Consider the following 18,711-nt stretch of genomic DNA (forward strand, 5'->3'; position numbering starts at 1 on the left):
TAAGATAAGGAAAGATTGATACTCTTAAGGAGAAAATATGGAGGGCGACTATTGGACTCTTTAAAGCTGCTACGCACGGCCACAGAGCTGTATAGACGGATTGAGTTCAAGTCTCCTCACGCCGGGTCCCGAGGTCTGCGGGCCGCCGCGTAGCAACGGCGGGTCAGTCTACCTCTCGGGGGCAGTTAGTCAGCTGACCTTGACCAGCCGGTCGGCCCCGGGCGAGGAGCAGACAGAGGGACGGGAGAGAGGGGTCCCAGTCAAGCTGCGAATGTGGATGGCTGGTGATGGTCCACTAATATAAACCACAAAAGTTTTGTAAATATTTTGTACTCCCTTTGCATTCCCACATAACGACATACATGACAAGTAAAGGGATTGATGCATCCATTTGCATTCGATGTATCAAATGGCCTTTACGAGCGCGAGTCAATCACGTTTGTTCACGATTTCAGGTCCGTTTGAACCTGGGGGACGGCGAGGGCGAGGTGTCTTCCCCGGTCGGCCACCGTTTGAATGACCTCTCCTGGCACGATATCTCCCTGGAAAGGAACGGAGCTCAGGTCACACTCGTAGTGGATAAAAAGCACAAGTCCTGGTAAGTTAGGGAATCATACTAGGTACACATAATTTAAAAACATCGATCGTTATAACAAACTCATTATTGAATCTGAAGGCTTATTTTCTAAGCGAAGGGATGCTTTTAATCTGTTGCAGCTGATTTTTTTTTTGTTGTGTAACACCTGTAACGATGCGCCAATGTGAAATATTACCCTTCCTACTTCTCAGGGTGCGGCTGCCTGGGAAGTTGTCCGAGCTGAACATCCACTACGGCGTGTTTGTGGGCGGCATGGGCGACTTCTCCCAGATCTTTCTGGGCCTGCTCAGCCCGTTTCGCGGCTGTCTGTCGGATGCTGTGTATAACGGCGTTCACCTGCTGCGAGTGGCGCGGGAGCGGGGCTCGACCCGGCGCGTCGCCGGGGGCTGCAGTGACCAGTTCGCTGCCTCCACCGGCGCTACCATGGTGTTCACCGAGAGGACGGCGTTCGCCGTGCTGCGACCGGAGACAGTAGCGGTCAGTCCATCGGGGACGGTGCCTGGAGCATTCCCCGCTCCGTCACTGGCCACCACCATACAGCTGCAGCTGCGGACTGCCGTGGAGGACGGCTCGGTGGTGCACCTGGAGTCGGAGACACCCGAGCGACCGGGACAGTCGGCGCAGCCGCAGTCGCCACCGCCGCGAGTGGAGCTCCTGCTCCGGTCTGGCAGACTGAGGTTGACTGTCACCACTATCAGTGGCTGGCAGGCACACCTGGATGGCACCACTACAGTGGCGGACAATGAGTGGCACCAGATCGCGGTGTCCGTCTCAGCGACCAGTGCATCACTCTCTATGGACGGCGGTGACGTTGTGCAGGTAGCAATGGCTTCTGCAGAGCTGGGATCGCTACAAAGATTAATCTTGGGGTCATCTGTGGGTCGGACATCAGCCGCTGAGAGCTCTGAGGGCTTCATAGGCTGCGTGCGAGGCCTGCGGGTCGGTGGTCTTCCTGTGGGGTTCCCTCAGGTGACAGAAAGTGATGCGGTAGAGACCAGTTGCGAAACGGTGCGTCGGTGTGAAGACGGGAAATGTGGTCAAGATGAACAATGCGAGCGAACTGCGGGCAAAGTGTGCCACTGCGGTGACGATTGTGATAGGGGTGCAGTAAGCGCGCCAGCGGACAGTCCAGCGAATAGTGACATAACATTTTCAAATAAACTATTTACATCATCAGCGCTAGAAGTGACAGAAGGAGGTGAATCTCTGCTTACTTCTCGCAACATCAGGACCAATTTCAACCTTACCCAGTACAATATGAGTGCGTCGGATCTCACATTCACGGTGCGTGTCGCTCCGGCGGAAGGCGAGCTCCTGTTCGTCGGTGGCGACGGAGGCCTGGTGAGGCGGTTCACGCTGCACGAGCTCCTGCAGGGGTCGGTGCGATACGTCCACAGCGGCTCGGAATCGGATCGGGACCGGCTGGAGCTGCAGCCGAGCCTGCCGTCCGCCGGTCCACTAGTTCTGGACGTGCTGGTGAGCCCGGTGGACGACCCGCCGCGGCTGATGCTGACCTCTGACATCCTGACGATGCCGGCCGGCGCGCGGCTGCCGCTGGACGGTGACCTGGTGCGGCTCTCAGACCCGGACACCGACCCTGATCGGGTAGTGGTGACGGTGACTGCCGATGGAGCCCATGTGGAGCTGACCGACAGGCCCGGACAGACTGTGGGGGAGTTTACCCAGGCGCAGTTGGACTCAGGAGAGGTGGAGGTAGTGCTGAGTTCGGCCGCCACCGCTCAGCTCACATTGCGGGCCTTCGACGGCCGGAGCAGGTCAGCGCCGGCGCAGCTGCACGTGGACATGTTCCCTCTGCAGGTGACCGAGGTGCGGAACTCAGAGCTGGTGGTGTCGCTCGGCTCCGCTGCCGTCATCACCACCGAGAAGCTGCAGTTTCGGACCAACGACCCGGGCGGCGACCTGGAGCTGCTGCTTACGGCGATCTCACCACCTGCCGCCGGTCAGCTGGAGAGGCTCAGGGGAAACAAGCGCTGGGAACCGACCGACAGCTTCACACTGCTGCACCTGCAGCGAGATGCGGTCCGGTACCGTCACACGGGTAGCAAACCCGGCCGGGACACTCTGAGACTACGGCTCTCCTACCGCGGCCTGTCTTGGCCGTCAGAGGTCACCTTCCACATCAGCGCAGTATCAGTCAGCCCTCGACTGGTCTACAACCGCGAGCTGGTCATCAACCGCGCCCAGGAGGCGGCAGTTGGCGGCGACCACCTGCTAGCGGTGTGCGAGCCGGTCACCGACGGCCACGCAGCCGTCACCTTCCTCATCGTGTCCACGCCGCAGTTCGGAGACCTGTTTTACGTGGAGCCGAGGTCGGGGCGCCGGACCCTGCTCATCGTTGGCTCAGTGTTCTCACAGGAGGATGTGAACAGCACCCGAATCATCTTCCGACTCCACCGGCGGTCACTGTCGGCCTTCTCAGACGAGTTCCGCTTCCGACTTGGCGTCGACACTTCTGAGCATGATCTGGGTGGCAGAGCTGTAACCGGTGCAGCCAAGAAAGTCCAGTCCGCCGTGCAAACGTTTCAAGTTCGCCACGTACCGGCGCGAACGGCTGGAATGATTGCCATCGGTAAACTCGAGGTGGGCGAAGGAGGCTCTGTGACGCTGACTTCCGACGTCATCAAGATCGACATCCCTCGCGTTGAGGCGCTCCTGTTTAATGTGACGGATCAGCCGGTGCACGGCCGGCTGCGGCTGAGCGGCGGCGGTGACGTGCGCCACTTCACCTCCGGCGATCTGGACGCCGGCCGTCTGCGCTACGAACACGACGACTCGGAGACTCGCCGGGACCGGTTCTCGTTCGTGGCGCGCTCGCTGACGCCGGGCGCCGCGCTGCGCTACCGCGGCTCCGTCTCCGTCAGCGTGACGCTCAAGAACGACGAGCCGCCGCGGCGGGTCTCCAGTGCGCCGCTGTTTGTCGCGCGCGGCGGTCGGCGTGCTGTGCGCCGCGCGCAGTTGGCGTTTGCTGACGCGGACCTCGGCACCACGGCGGCGGACATCCAGTACCGTCGGCGCTCGCTGCCGGCCGGCGCTCTCTACCTGCACCCCGACTACCAGACGGAGGTGGTGCGCTTCTCGCAGGCGGACATCGACGCCGACCGGCTGGTGCTGCAGCACACTGGCGAGGACCGGTCGCGCGCGCTGCTCTGGGTCTCGGACGGGGTCCACTACGCTACTGCGGAGCTGGAGATCGTCGCCTCAGAGCCTTTCGTGCGAGTGCGCCCGGCACCATCGCTGGCGGTGCCGCGAGGCGATATTCAGACTCTGACCGCGGCCCAGCTGTGGCCCGAAACCAACATCGAGGTGAGCGACGAGAACATCAGGTTCGTGGTGACCGGAACGCCGGCGCACGGGTCGCTGCGTATGCGCGGATCACCGGCGGCCGAGTTCTCCTTCAGTGACGTGATGCAGAACGCCACCGAGTACGAGAACGACGGCAGCGCGGCAGCGCGTGACTCACTGCATCTGGAGGTGCGCGCCGGTCGGCTATCCTCCAACGCCTCGCTGGAGTTTCACGTGCTGCCGGAGAGCTATTGGGAGCCGCTGCGAGTCGTGCACAACCGAACAGCGCTGGTGGCTGAGGCCAGCTCAGTCACCGTCTCTGCCGACCACCTGCAGCTGATGCACACCAGCGTCGACCCGGCGCACGTGCGGTACACGGTGACGGCCGGGCCGCTCTCCGGATACCTCCTGCTGCTGGGACGCGCCACCCGGCCCGAGCACATCACCTTCAGTCAGGCGGACGTCGACGCTGGGAATCTCTCCTACGTGCAGACGGCAGCCAACGCCACCGAGGACTCGTTCGAGTTCTCCGTGACGAACGGGATCGTGAGCACGGCCGGGCTGCGGTTCGTGTTTGAGGTGGCCCCGAGCCGCCTCCGGCTGGTGACGCGTAACGTCAGCGCGCTGGAGGGCGGCACGGTGACGGTGCCGGCCACGGCGCTCGGGGTGGCCAGCGCCTACCACCGGCGCCGGCTCAGCCACTTCCAGGTGCAGCAGCGGCCACGGCACGGCCGGCTCCAGCTGCGGGACAGACCCGGCGAGCCTCTGGACACCGTCAGCATCGCCGACCTGCGAGCCGGCAGAGTGCAGGTGGGTGGGCCCAGCCAAAGTGCAGCCCAGTCACCGCGTGGGTAGAATGCTCGGTAATCCTGCCGCCTGTCACTTCATCACGCTAACACAAAAATCCGTTGTAACCAACGTAATTCTGCTAGTAATGATTTAATCCCTTCAACGTGAAGTACTTTTATGCGCCGTGTGTTTGCAATAATCCCGCCACTATCCGATGCGGAGCGCACTCCCTGTGGCAGTACCGGCTACAGTCTCGTCTCTCATCCACGCTGAGCCCGGCGGCCCATCTCTGGCGTCGTGTCTCGCCGTGTCCCGATCGACCCGCCGCCGCCGGACGGACGGCCGTGTCGGCTGTTTTCTGACCCGCGCCGCCCTCCGCCGGCAGTACGCCCACGCGGGCGACGAGATCAGAGAGGATTGTCTGACGGGCGCCATGCACACTGAGACAGAGAGCTCCGAGCCGGGCACTCTCTGCTTCGAGATCGGCGGCGTCAACGACCGCACCCCGCGCCTGGTGAACAACACCGGCGTCACGGTGTTCGCCGGCGGAGCGGCCGTCGTCACAACTACACAGCTGGGTACGTCACAAACATTACAAAATTTACAGCTTGACACGTTATAAAACTTAGATAATTTATGACAAAATAGTTCGCTTCGTTATAAGTGTTTGATACGTTGCATGCCGCATTTCATTACAATATGACCCCTTTGCTTAGCACGTCCCGATTGAGCTCTCGCGTTTGACCTTGGTCTTAATTCATATTGTGACCATCCCGTCCATTTTTTGTTGATGCACGGCTTTCAAGAATACGGTGAAAGGCTCGAATATTCATAGGCTTTTGTCTAGGAAGCAACTCATCTGCTTCTAATGTCAAGGTATACAAGGTTTTCTGTTGAATCCATTTATGTTTGATACTAATTAACTGGACTCTAGCAGGATGTAGTCGGATCTGCTTCATAAGAAAATCCTTCTCATAACTTTAATGACATGTGAAAGGACGTATACATTCTAAAGGACATTAGAAAACCACTTGCATTTAACCCAGCTCAACATCTGCATTTTCAACAGTCCGTCAAAACAGGTTTCATAAGGGTAGATTGTGAAGAATGGAGATTGTCACATTTCACATTTTATGCAAAATGCAATGTCGATAACCATTAACGTGTTAGCACTTTCCAATTGTCGTCTCGTCGTTTATTCGTACAACTGACATTCAACAGTGGATGCAACAGTGAATTAGGTATCCACGCGAACCGCGAAGCAGTGCAGAGTCTTGTGACGTATTTCCTCCATGCGTTGTGGTGAGCAGTGAGGTTTCGTTGTGTTATTTTTTCGCGCTGTGTTGTGGACTTGTGGCGAGCAGTTAACCCGCGCGGGGCTGGGGGGGGGGGGGTAAATTTTACCCCCCCTCGCGAATTTTTGCGATATCTCAAAAACGGCGGCGCGCAGCGCCGCCAAACTTTTAGTACCTTTTCTTACATCAATTTGACACGTTCCCTGAAAATTTGAGCGAAATCCGTCGGAAAATTTTTGAGAAATTGACGTTTTAGTGACGTCATGTTCGCCATTTTCGCCTCAAAAACGGCAAAAGTTCAAACGCCGCTAACATCTTCATTTTTAAAGGAATCAAGACGTAACAAAAAAGGTTATACGTACTTTTACTTTGTCTATCAAATGGCTATCTCGGTTTTTTGAAAATTTTGGATTTTGGCCTAAATTTTTTCAAAAAACTGACTTTTTTGGGAAAATCATTATAAAATCCAAAATTTTGAGTCTATCGAAAAAACCGGAATATATGTCAGAGAAGTGGTCTATGTGCACCTACATACCAAATTTTAGAAGAATCGGTTCAAAAATGTGGGAGTTATTCAAAATTTTATGACGTCACGACACACAATTTTTTTTGAAAAATGACTTTTTTGAAGTTCTAGACCTCGTACGGAAACAAAAATAGCACCATTCGATTCGCCGTGAAAAACTGCATCAGATAGACACCTTTTTAGGCCTTAACAACCAACTTCAAAATTTGACCTCACTTGACCTGACCTTGACCTGACCTCGACCTGAAATTCATCCAGAGGTGGTCCATATCACTTATTGAGTGTGCCTATTGAATTCTATGAGTAAAATGACCCATAAAACATGTGTCGCACATGCCCTTTTCTATATTTTGTTTTTTGGTGACCTGACCTGACCTGACCTGACCTTGACCTTGACCTCTGAATGATATTGTATGCAACGAATATTGTCTTGGTAGCCTAAGAACACGTTTTGGGCGATCAGTCTCAGTCCATGACTCCATTCTTCGGCAACTACGGTGCAAGGCCGATACTGTAGAAACTTGCAATTTTTACCCTTGACCTGACCTTGACCTTGACCTCAAACTTTAAATTAAGTACATGTTTTTAGTAGTTCGTGATGAGAGCTTTCGATTGGCGTTTGAATTTTCCAAATCGGACCATTAGTTCGGGAGATAACAGGGGGGTAAAATTTACCCCCCCCCCCCAGCCCCGCGCGTTCGGCTGGAGACCCCAGCCCCGCGCGGGTTAAGTGTCGTGTGGTGCGTTGCTGCCCTGTGTGGTGGTGAACAGTGAACACTGAGCAGTATAGTGTTTTGTCGTGTGGTGTGTATCCCTCATGTGTTGCGGGGAGGAGTCTGAAGTGTCGTGTGGCTTGTTTCCTTCATGTGTTGTGGGTTATCAGTATCAATGAAGTGCTGTGTGGTGTGTTTCTATTTTGTGTTGCGGTGAGCAGTGAAGTGAAGTGTGGCGTATCTCTGCCCTGTGTTGCGGTGAGCGGTGAAGTGTCGTGTGGTGTGTTTCCTCCATGTGTTGCGGTAAGCAGTGAAGTGTCGTACTGTCGTTCTCTGTGTTGCGGTGAGGAGTAAAGTGTCGTGTGGCGTGTCTCTGCCGGCGCCGCTGACACGGGGCGGATCAATGCCGGCCGCTCGGTGTCTGAAGCGTCGCCAGCGATGAGTGGTGGGCCCATTCGGCACCCGCCCGGGTGGGGCACTGCTGGCGGCGCGTCCCCGCTCCCCGGCAGGGACGCGCCGCCGGAACGGCCGCTCGGTGGCCGCGTCAAGTGACGGAGTGGCGCACTGCGCCGCTCAGCTGCCGGCTTACGGTGCGGAAAATCGCCACTGTATTGGTGATAAACTACAGCCACGCGCTAGCTTGGCTCCTCAATGGCGAGTGCACTGCCGACAATAAAGGCAGTGTGTGCGGAAGGTCCGGATCTTTGTGTTTGAGGCAGAGTTTGGGAAATGTATCATCTAGACACGGCAGTGCCAAAGCCAATTCAAAGTTTTGGACTGACGTCAAATGGTTTTCCCAAGAGTGTCGTCGAAGACCAGTCTATTGAAATCTCACAAAGAACGTCTGTCGCATACTGTGCTAGTATGAATGCATTAGCTGCTTTACATTGGTACTGTAGGTATCTTCTGCCCGTAGACAAGCCAAAGGGATTATATTTGGTGACACATACAATATCAACATCGTGCTGGTTGTTGTGCCTTATTGGTTTGATTTCCTCTAAAAATGAAGCATACATAGAAGCAAAAAGGTGTTTTTTGCGGTATTCGTAAAGCTAAATTATAAATGAGTTTCGAATCCGAAATTCGAAATGGATTCGGATTAGCTACGACTGGGGCGAAAACGATGTAAAAATGACAGGTCCTTGGTATTACTTCATGCATCAGATATTGCTCAGTGGTTGTCTGTTTGCCGATGTATTACCAGAAGCAAAAATAAATTCACCAAAAAGGATAGTTAAGAATAATTAACACCTGACGAAGGGGTTAACATCTAAAATCACTTGGTTTATGAAGTTAAAATCGGAAAACAAAGAACGAAAAAGAATGCAGCTTAGTGGTTCCTGTTTAAAACCCGTGACCTCAATATATTCAGAATTGCACTCGCGAGAACGTTCGAAGGGATATTGCGCCGCATTCCAGTGCATCGAACGGTCGGTTAAGCCCGTCGAAGATTGTGGATTGTCCCCGTCACAGCCGGGATGAGTCGATCCCATCGACCCGACTCGGTGCGGATGTCTTCTCCTCTTTTGACGAGCAATGGCATACCTATCAATTTGAATGTTTGACTGGCATATCTGCTGAATGTTGGAGTGGTAATCAGGTACGATTAAAGCCAAATGCTTCTCTGGCGCTTTGAAAGTATGAAAATGTATTTTTTGATGAAAAGTATAACCAATTTTCGGGAAGGCTTAAAAATGTTTTTTTTCACGGTGCTTTAAACTCCTACCTTTTGTAACACTAGGGGAGACTGGGGAGAAGTGGGACATTATTTTGACGTCAACTTTGAAAAATCGTAAAAAAATAGAATATTTAATATTTAAATAAATTGATTGCATTTACTGGTAAACGGTTTATTTCTACTTCATTCTTTACTGTTTTTATGCGTGTTTGCTCACGTGTTACTTCTAAAATTTAAATTTTAGGAAAGGTTGACAATGGGGTGAACTGGGACGCGTCCAGGAGAAGTGGGACAGATGATGGGGAGAACTGGGACTGGTCGAGAAATGTGATTTAAATGGAATACAATTAAAATTTGATGACCCATCAGTATCACGAAGGAGTTTTTAAAATTGACACTTAAAGAAATCACCTCGATCATCTTTTTTGAATTACACTGACAGCACTGAGTATTCCTGGAAAATTTTCCCATGCATTTGCATGCGGGAGAACTGGGACAGGGTTTAGGCACGTTGTCCCAGTTCTCCCCAAGTCGTCATTTTTATTTCAGCTGCTCTCCCACACAAAAAGTATAATAGATACATAAAAAAATGTTTCTGCATAATTAAGATGACCTAACTGATATCCAAAGGTGAACGGCCTGAACATTTCACATCGCTGAATAAGCGGCAAATTGAATTAGAGTAAAATGCCAAAAAATCACATTTTAGACCCTAACTCAATATCTCAGAGACAGGCAATCGGAAAAGGAAACCGCTTGGATGTGACATGCCCCGACTAAATTCACGAGAAAATATGCAAAAACAAAATTGTTTGTCCAATCGGTCACTAAGATATTGAAGGTGTCCCACTTCTCCCGCGTCCCAGTTATCCCCACTCTCCCCTATTACATTTACTTAACATTTGCGTTTGGTTTCAATTTCAACAAAGCGATCTAATCATCACTGCTGTAAATCTTCAAACTGATAAGCTTTAACACAGCTTTGCTTGTCATCAGAACTCGGTCACTAGGCCTAGCAGAGACGCGACACCGGAAGAGATCTTCCGGCTTCGCGTTGTTGTAAATTTGCGACAGGACATAATTTGTAATAAGGGCCTCATTGTGCAGCATTTCGTAGCTCATTTTCCAGACTTGGCAAATAAATTTGGACTATTATGTAAAGTGAGTAGAAGATGTGAATTTATGTTGTACGCTTGTGTCTGCACAATCATTTCTAATATGACAGGGATAGTGAGGTCATAATTCAGGTCGAGCGGTTGTAGCCATTTGCAAATCGAGGCATCTACATCCCATGGCTGGGCGTAACTGTGCTGGAGTTCTCACATTTATCCTACGCTAGCATCAGCCCACTTAACACCTTCGCAAATGGACACTAAATGGTTGAGCTCGGTAAACATGCTTTACCCGGCCGTGGTTGGCTGCAAGTTAGCTTCGGTAGTCTCGGTAACGACATTTTGTGATGTAGATATCAGTTTCTATTGAATACTAATGATCTGGTTATAAAATAACATATAACTACAACTAGAGAAATAGGACTGAATTGCATTCAGCTTTCTACTCTAAGAGGTCGCCGAGAGGCGACCACAACAAAGGCCATGCCTACAGCTGTGTGACAGTTGGCGACCAGACACTCCAGAGTCATCACTCCAGCTGCTGTCACCCTGCTCCATCCTCTGACCGTATCCGCGGCCCGGCCGGCTGTTCCGGAGCGATGGCGCGTGGCGTGCCCGCGGCGACCAGCGGGTCACGGGACGGCACTCATCAGTCGGTAATGGCGCCTGTGAGGCCTCATAAGCGGCGACCAGGGACGAGCCGGGCCATCCTGAGGAGGCCACTAAACAAACCGGCGCGTCCGACCTGCTCGTTAGGGGCGGTCGCCGGTCACGTCCCCCCCCCCGCCCGTCCGTCTGGGAGGTGTGGGTGTGGCAGAGTCGCGTGGGTGGGCGGAACGGGAGTGATTAGACATGGAAAGGGCGGAGCTGGATGGGACCTTCAACACGCCGAGATAGGGTCGATCTAATGATATCATGTAAAGGAACTGAGGTGATAAAATGCTGAAAACGTCCGTCGGGGAACGATCACTAAGCAATCCAAGGTTTCATGTTTTGATTTAATAGCTATTTAATCAATAAATCTGCGAGATCAAACACGCACACCAATATGAAATGTCTGCTTACTGAGAGTAATTGAGAACAACTGACTCATAAGCCACATAAAGTAGCTAAAAAAAGCAGTTTGAAAGAATGCACATCATTTCGACATATCCACATGTTGTTTGGCGGTGCTACTAGTGCTTGAGATTAAACGTTAGGACTCGCGGACAGCTCCGGTACAAAGCCTTGAGTCTCGACTATTGAGGGCATAAGAACCGGAAGCTATTACAGGAAGACTGCGACACACTGCACTCGAAAACTGTCTTCATTGATCAACCACACCAAAGCCTGTGGAGTTGGGACGGTGTCAAATCAACAGCGACCGAGCTTTATCGTGCGACTCTGTTGACAGTGCATCAGCGCGCCGCTGTGGTCGGCTTTTGAAACCTCCCGGCGGCTGTCCCGGCGGGCCCCTCGAGACCGGGCGCCGACCGCCGCGGACCGAATGGAGGACTGTTTTCTTTGGGCAGCTCACGCCCAGTGACAGGTTTCCGGCGTTGGAGCGTCGTTGTGTCCGAAGTTGGTCCCGGCTGGGACATTAGTGAACTTCTCTGACCGCGCCTCACGCCCACCGTCCCCGTGTTCCGTTCGCAGACGCTGCGGACGCCGACCGGCCGCCGGACCGGCTGCGGTTCCTGGTGTCGGCCGCCGCCGAGTGCGCCCAGGTGACCCTGACCTCTGACCCGGGGTCGCCAGTGACAGCATTCACGCGTGATCAGCTGGTGGCCGGCCAGGTGGCCGTCGGCAGCGTAAACTCCGGTGAGTTGACTGCAGGCTGAGGGTACCAGCAGAAACGAGGCAGACACGGGACTCAAATCCGGTTAGAGAAGCAATCTCCAGTTGGAATTGGACCGTGGGGTGTTTCTAATTGGTGTGTGCAACACTCAACATAACAGCGAAGTTTGACATTTGGAGCGTTTCAGTTAAAAGACGATCCAGTCAAAAGACAATTCTGTTCTTGAGTGGACCTGTTGGAATGCTCTGCGACAAAATCAAGGTCATTATTAGCAACATTACTTTCAAGTGTTCAAAATAAACTGAAACGGCAACGCCCAAACAGGCACCAAATCTGCACTTGTATCACTGTAAGATACACACAGGATATGCCGGTGCCGCTGAAGCCGGCACAGCCCATCATGCATCACGCATTAAATCCCGGTAATAAAGCGTCTGCCCTCTGTCGGCATTTAAGCAGAGCAGGCCACTCAGAAGCTGGCCGTAAATTAGCCGGCGGGAGGTCCGGCTTTAGGGGCAGAGACAAACGGCGGGCGATCGTTCACGGCCGCGCGCGGTCTCACCTCAGGCCCGCATATCTGTCACGGAAATGTCAGAGCTCAGGTCGACTCGGACGCGACTCGGCGAAACGACGTAAAACGTCGGGCGGCTGTCGACGAGTCGACTGAAGCTAGGAGAGGAGTTTTTTTTTCTTAGTGTTTGGCCTGCACTCCAATTAATCCACAATGACGGTCTAGGGACGCCTTAGTGACGCCTCTTTACCAGCTTTGAATGCCAAATTTGGCTTTAATTAATATGAGATGGTGCAACTCTAATGAAGATGGGGTCGACAGTCGACACTTCGCAATATTTCCATTAAGACCCCTTCATGTACTTCAGTGTTCGCTGCCCGTCTCACTGATAATAGACGTAGCAGTTACACTGTGCTGCAGGTTATACTGTGCCGCTGTGATCGCAAAACGCCTGTTGGTTATATGTACTGTGCCGCAGTGTCGGTCAGACGCCTGCTGGTTATACTATGCCGCAGTACCCGTTGGACGCCTGTTGGCTGTACTGTGCCGCAGTGTTCCTAAAACGCCTGCTGGTTATACTGTGCCGCAGTGTCCACTAGACGCCTGTGGGTTATACTGTGCCGCAGTGTCCATTAGACGCCTGTGGGTTATACTGTGCCGCAGTGTCCGTCAGACGCCTGCTGGTTATACTGTGCCGCAGTGTCCGTCAGACGCCTGCTGGTTATACTGTGCCGCAGTGTCCATTAGACGCCTGTGGGTTATACTGTGCCGCAGTGTCCATTAGACGCCTGTGAGTTATACTGTACCGCAATGTCCGTCAGACGCCTGCTGGTTATACTGTGCCGCAGTGTCCATTAGACGCCTGTGGGTTATACTGTGCCGCAGCGCATGTAAAACGCCTGTTGGCTAGACTGTGCCGCAGTGTCCGTAAGACGCCTGCTGGTTATACTGTGCCGCAGTGTCCGTCAGACGCCTGCTGTTATACTGTGCCGCAGTGTCCATTAGACGCCTGTGGGTTATACTGTGCCGCAGTGTCCATTACATGCCTGTGAGTTATACTGTACCGCAGTGTCCGTCAGACGCCTGCTGGTTATACTGTACCGCAGTGTCCGTCAGACGCCTGCTGGTTATACTGTGCCGCAGTGTCCATTAGACGCCTGTGGGTTATACTGTGCCGCAGCGCATGTAAAACGCCTGTTGGCTAGACTGTGCCGCAGTGTCCGTCAGACGCCTGCTGTTATACTGTGCCGCAGTGTCCATTAGACGCCTGTGGGTTATACTGTGCCGCAGTGTCCATTAGACGCCTGTGAGTTATACTGTACCGCAGTGTCCGTCAGACGCCTGCTGGTTATACTGTGCCGCAATGTCCATCAGACGCCTGCTGGTTATTATTTACGGCCTCAAACGCGCTAAATCGACAGTTTTCAAGGCGGCGACGCGTAAAGAGCAGTTCTGAAGCATTGTTCAGGATTTTGTATGAGTTCCAACTATTGAGTTATGATTAGAATAGGTTGATGAGCTGATGGGGGTGGATGAACTTTCCAGAGCTCCCACGCAATGTCGTAGCGACTAAAGCTGCAGGATGTATTCGTTCCAGACAGCGACTCTTGCACTCTCCAAATCAGCGTCAGTGACGGCGTTCACCAGAGTCCACCGGAGCCACTGGTGCTCTCTGTCGAGGAGCTCCAGCTACGAATGGCCACCAACAGTCGGCTGCACGTGTTCCCGACAATGCAGCAAACCATCACCCGGGGACACCTTCTGGCGCGCACCAACGACCCCGGCTCGACGCCGCGACACATTACCTACACGGTGCTTCAGAAGCCCAAGCTCGGCAAAATCACCAGGTAACTGCAAATTGCGGCCATGCGTAACACCAGACTCGAGCATGATTGTTATACCAGCGAAATGGATTTTCGTCATGATCGTTTCGATGCGACAAATAATGATTACAGATAAAATTGCAGGTATGTTTACCCTAGCTTATGTTTGCTTAATTTGAGTGGCATTAAAAAATCCAACCATATACACACTGGTTTCATTTTATCCTTGAACACGTATAACCTGTGACCGACGCCCGTATAACCTGTCCACTCTGTGCCATAGGGAGGGCCCGGACGGCCGGACTCGTGAGGTGAGCTCCTTCACCCAGGCGGACATCAACGCCAGCCGGGTGCTGTACGAGCAGGAGGCGCCGCTGGACGCGCTCTCCGGTCGCGACGCCGTGCTGCTGAGGGTGGAGACGCCGCACGCCCGCCCTCTGACCCCCGTCCGGCTGGCGGTGCGTGTCTCGGTGACCGCCATGACACGAGGAGGTCTGCGGGGGTACACGGCCGCCGTGCCGCTTGCGGTGACAGAGGGCGGCCGCGGCACCGTCACACCCCGCCAGCTGGACGTGGAGGGCGTGGCGGCGTTCCTTCGGAGCCACGCGGCCGCCGGGAGGGCTCCCGAGCTGCGGGTCCGGCTCACGACACCTCCGCGGCACGGGGCGCTCTCGGTACCGCTCGACAGTCGACTGACTGCGAGCGACATCGCCGATGGCCGGCTGGTCTACCAGCACGATCACTCGGACAGCAGCGAGGACAGCTTCGGCTACAGCCTGCTGCTGGTGACGCCGGCTGGTACCGTGCTCCTCTACAACGGCTCCGTGGAGGTGACGATCACGGCCGTCAACGACCAGCCGTTCCGCCTGGAGACGCCGGCGCCGGGCGTGCGCGTCGTCCAGAAACAGACGGTCGTCATCGAGCACACGCACCTGCACGTCATCGACGCCGATAACCCGCCGGCCGACATCGTATTCCGCATCATCAACGGGCCGAGCCGCGGCGTGCTGGAGCGTGCCGAGGCCCCCGGAAAGCGGGTGATCACCTTCAGTCAAGAGGACGTGAACCTGGGCAGGCTGCAGTACCGGCAGGACGGCTCGCTAGGCAGCGACCAGTTCCACTTCAGCGTCAGTGACGGACACCACCAGCCTTTGGTGCTGGGGTTCGTCATCACCATCGAACCGCTGACGTTAGAGGTACGAGTGACCAACCCTGTGGAGATCACCCAGGGAGAGAGCAATACTGTGCTTGGCGCCGATCTGCTCTCCGTCACAACCAACGGCCTCAGGGAACGCGTCTTCTTCAACGTGACCCGTGAGCCGCGGTACGGTGAGCTCCTGGTGACCTCCGACCCAGCGACGCGCTTTTCTCTGGCCGCTGTAGACTCCAGCAGTGTGACCTACCGTCAGGTAGACATGCAGGCTAGTAACGACTCATTTGAGGTCTGTGTCTACGACGAGCTGAACGTGGTGACGTCGGTGGCGATACCCGTACACGTGCGGCCGCTGGTAACAGTCTCAGTGCTGCGGGCGGTGCCGGCGAGCCAAACGGTCATCGGGCCTGCAGTTCTAGACGCTTCGCAGCTAGCCGCTGCCACAAAGAGTAACCCAGTCTTCCGGATCGTGCGTGGATCTCGACTGGGCTTTGTTTCTCAGCGAATGGGCAGCGGTGGTGGCGGGGACGGTGGTGAGGGTGGTGACAGGGGCAGTGGGGCCGGGTCTCAGCCCGTCTGGAACCTAACCTCCTTCACGCACGCCGAGGTAGCCCAGGGTGCCGTGGTGTTTGTGTCTGTGGACGTTCCTCTGGGCGCCAACGACACGCTGGACGGCGGTATCGAGTTGGAGCTGAGCGCACCGCGCGTGCAGCCGGCCAGACTGCGGCTGCCGGTGCTGTTGGTCAGCGCGGCCAGCCTCGCGCAGGCGGGCTCCGCGCCCGGCGTGAACTCAGTGCTGGGGCGCGGCCGGGGTCCGCCGACCGGAGTGTCGTTCAGACACGACCTGCTGCTGGTGGGCGGCGCGGTGGCGGCGGCCGCCGTGGGCTCAGTGCTGCTGCTGGTAACTGTGAAATGTGTGACGGACCGGCGGCAGCGGCCGGCGCGAGCAGCCGCGGGACAGGCCGGGGACAGTGGCGGCGACCGGGACCCGGCGGCCGGTCAGAGCGCAGGTCACAGCCACAGGAAGACGGCGTTCGCGGGTGTGGCTCAGAGGGAGTGCGACTCCTGCTCGGCGGCCTCTCTGGAGCGGGCCCGCTCCCGGCGCGCGGCAGACAGTACCAGTGACCCGGAGTACAGCGGGTCGCCGTGCTCGCAGCTACAGGGACAGCAGTGGGTCTAGTGATGGGTATACTCAACTCAGTTTAAAATGCTCGTACTCATAGTAGATGAAATGGGTAATGCTGTTAATGATGTCGGATCTATGTAGTCTATAGAAAGGTTGATGAAACTACTGAAATAATATTCCGCTCAGGCGCTCGTGTGCTTTGATTGCTATTCAGCATTCAGAACGGCAGATGTTACGGTGACACTGTCATGTTCGTTTATTTACCAAAGTAATTTATCACCAAAATCAATAACTTCAGTAGCCGTTTCATTCCACAACTGCTGAGAATCGTTGTCCTGTCTATTGTTATGAGCAAGTGATTGTGAAACGCATTACGCATGATCATCATAACTCAATTGCGATCTCATCCAAGCCAAGCCAAATAAAGAGCAATACGTTATCGGGGAGTTTGAACCGGTATCCGGGCCGCTGCCATTAGCGATTGACGATGTACCGGCTCTGCCGGCGCCATCAGCAGCTGTGAGAACTGGGCAGCCGGCGACGCTCGGCGGAGCGACGGCTCGGTCGGCCGGGCCCGGCGGCGCCGATCGGATCACGGCCAGAAATGGTTCAGTCCGAGCGACCCAGTCTGGCCCGTATAGTACTGTCCAGACTACGGCCAAAATTAGTCCAGTTCGACCGACCAGTCTCAGTACCACCGACTCAGACCCAGTGAATCCAGTAACCCCGTCCTATCGCATTGCTCCCAATTCACCCTAAAGTAGCGATCCTTTCCAGTCCTATAGGGTCGATTCAAATCCAGTTACATTTCAGCTATCGACCTGTCACAGTGCCGATCTCAGCCTGCCATGTAGCCCGTCCCACACCATCGATTTCAGCAAGATAACTAATCCACCGCGGCGCGACTGAGACCAAAGTGGCTAACTACGGCCGCGAATGAGTCGGAAATGAGCGGCCAATGAGCTCGGAGTCGTCTATCGGTAATCCCCTATCAGCGCCAGTTAGAGCTGGTCGAAGTGGCGGCGTGACGCTCTGGTCGGCCTGTAATGGCCTGGTTTATGGTTGGGAGCTCAGAGTTAGGACATGTGACGGCGCTCCGATCAGGAACAGGCCGCACAGTTGCGATGATATCTTTTCCCTGAATGTTTCTCTATGTCCCCGTGCTTTTGCTGCTGCGTACTGCAGCGTCCATCGGTGCAGAAAGCCTGGTCTCACCCATGGCAGTCGGTCCAGTGCACGTCGCTGCGCTCTGCACCTCTCTCTCTCTCTCTCTCTCTCTCTCTCTCTCTCTCTCTCTCTCTCTCTCTCTCTCTCTCTCTCTCTCTCTCTCTCTCTCTCTCTCTCTCTCACTCTCTCTCCTCTCTGGCGCTGCATATCCTCTTCCTCTCTCTTCTCTCCAGCTCGTCCTCCTCCTCCCAGTTCCTCTTTCCTCCCTGCTCCTCCCCGACCTCTAATCTAGGACCGGCCGGCTCACCACCTCCCCCGCCCTCGAACGACCATAGCCGGGGCCCAACGACATCCCAAGCGGCCCGAGGAATCAGACCGGGCCGCCGGAGAACGGCCGGGATCAGATGCACGGCCCAGGCCGAAAATATAGGTATGGACGGACTGATATATGAAACGCCGGACAGATGGCTCAGGAGATATAACGCCTAGGTGGTTTGTCAGAAAAAAAAGAAAAAAGTCAGTGGATCTCTTACATGCTTTGGCTTTTTGTCCGTCTCCCTGTCCTTCGCAGGCTGATGGTCTTGATGTTTATAAAAAGAGAAACTGATAAATAGGTGTTGAGTTTTTATCTAAATCTATAGCAAAGGGATGTGCTGTTTTTTATCACAACCTGGCAAAAAAAAAAGACGTTCGGGAGAGGCATAATTATCAGCTACCTGCCAGCTTTTCATCTAAGAGTTACAAGTAACTAGGCAGCATACCTAATCTGTCGCACCATGATCCTACACACCGATGATCATTCATAAGTGGTCTCATTTCTTCATTTCACTGCACCTTTCAAATGCCTCTTCGTCTTAGCACCCCTAGAATATAGTGTTTGAAAGGATATTGTTGCTGGCCCACAGCGAGGCAATAAATAACTTCCGTGTTCAAAGCGGACTGACAAACACTATAATGTAATGAGTGAAGGCGTTCTTCGTTTTACAAATGGTCTACCTTCAAAAAGAGCTCGGAGCCGGCGTTCCCGGGATCAATGCCAGTGAGTTAGCGCGCTGGTCAGGTTGAGGCCACTTGTAATGAGCGCTTTGTGCGGTGTAAAATGGAGTGCTTTGTGCTCGACGGCTGAGGACACAATGAATC

At 54.3% G+C, this 18,711-nt stretch overlaps 1 protein-coding gene across 1 annotated transcript in view; it reads left to right on the plus strand.

Moving 5' to 3' along the window:
* The window catches only part of LOC122391107 (chondroitin sulfate proteoglycan 4-like), a 35,473-nt gene extending 18,630 nt beyond the window's left edge, over nucleotides 1-16,843 (plus strand). Inside the window, exons 3-8 of the mRNA XM_043384771.1 lie at nucleotides 456-598; nucleotides 790-4,711; nucleotides 5,076-5,268; nucleotides 11,650-11,814; nucleotides 13,900-14,149; nucleotides 14,409-16,843. Of these exons, the coding sequence (XP_043240706.1) occupies nucleotides 456-598; nucleotides 790-4,711; nucleotides 5,076-5,268; nucleotides 11,650-11,814; nucleotides 13,900-14,149; nucleotides 14,409-16,458 (6,723 nt within the window). The 3' untranslated portion in view covers nucleotides 16,459-16,843. The remainder of the gene's footprint in view (nucleotides 1-455; nucleotides 599-789; nucleotides 4,712-5,075; nucleotides 5,269-11,649; nucleotides 11,815-13,899; nucleotides 14,150-14,408) is intronic.
* The last annotated feature ends 1,868 nt before the right edge of the window (nucleotides 16,844-18,711 follow it).

This window comes from Amphibalanus amphitrite, unplaced genomic scaffold, assembly GCF_019059575.1.
Source record: "Amphibalanus amphitrite isolate SeventyFive unplaced genomic scaffold, NRLGWU_Aamphi_draft 000421F_arrow, whole genome shotgun sequence".
NCBI lineage: Eukaryota > Metazoa > Arthropoda > Thecostraca > Balanomorpha > Balanidae > Amphibalanus > Amphibalanus amphitrite.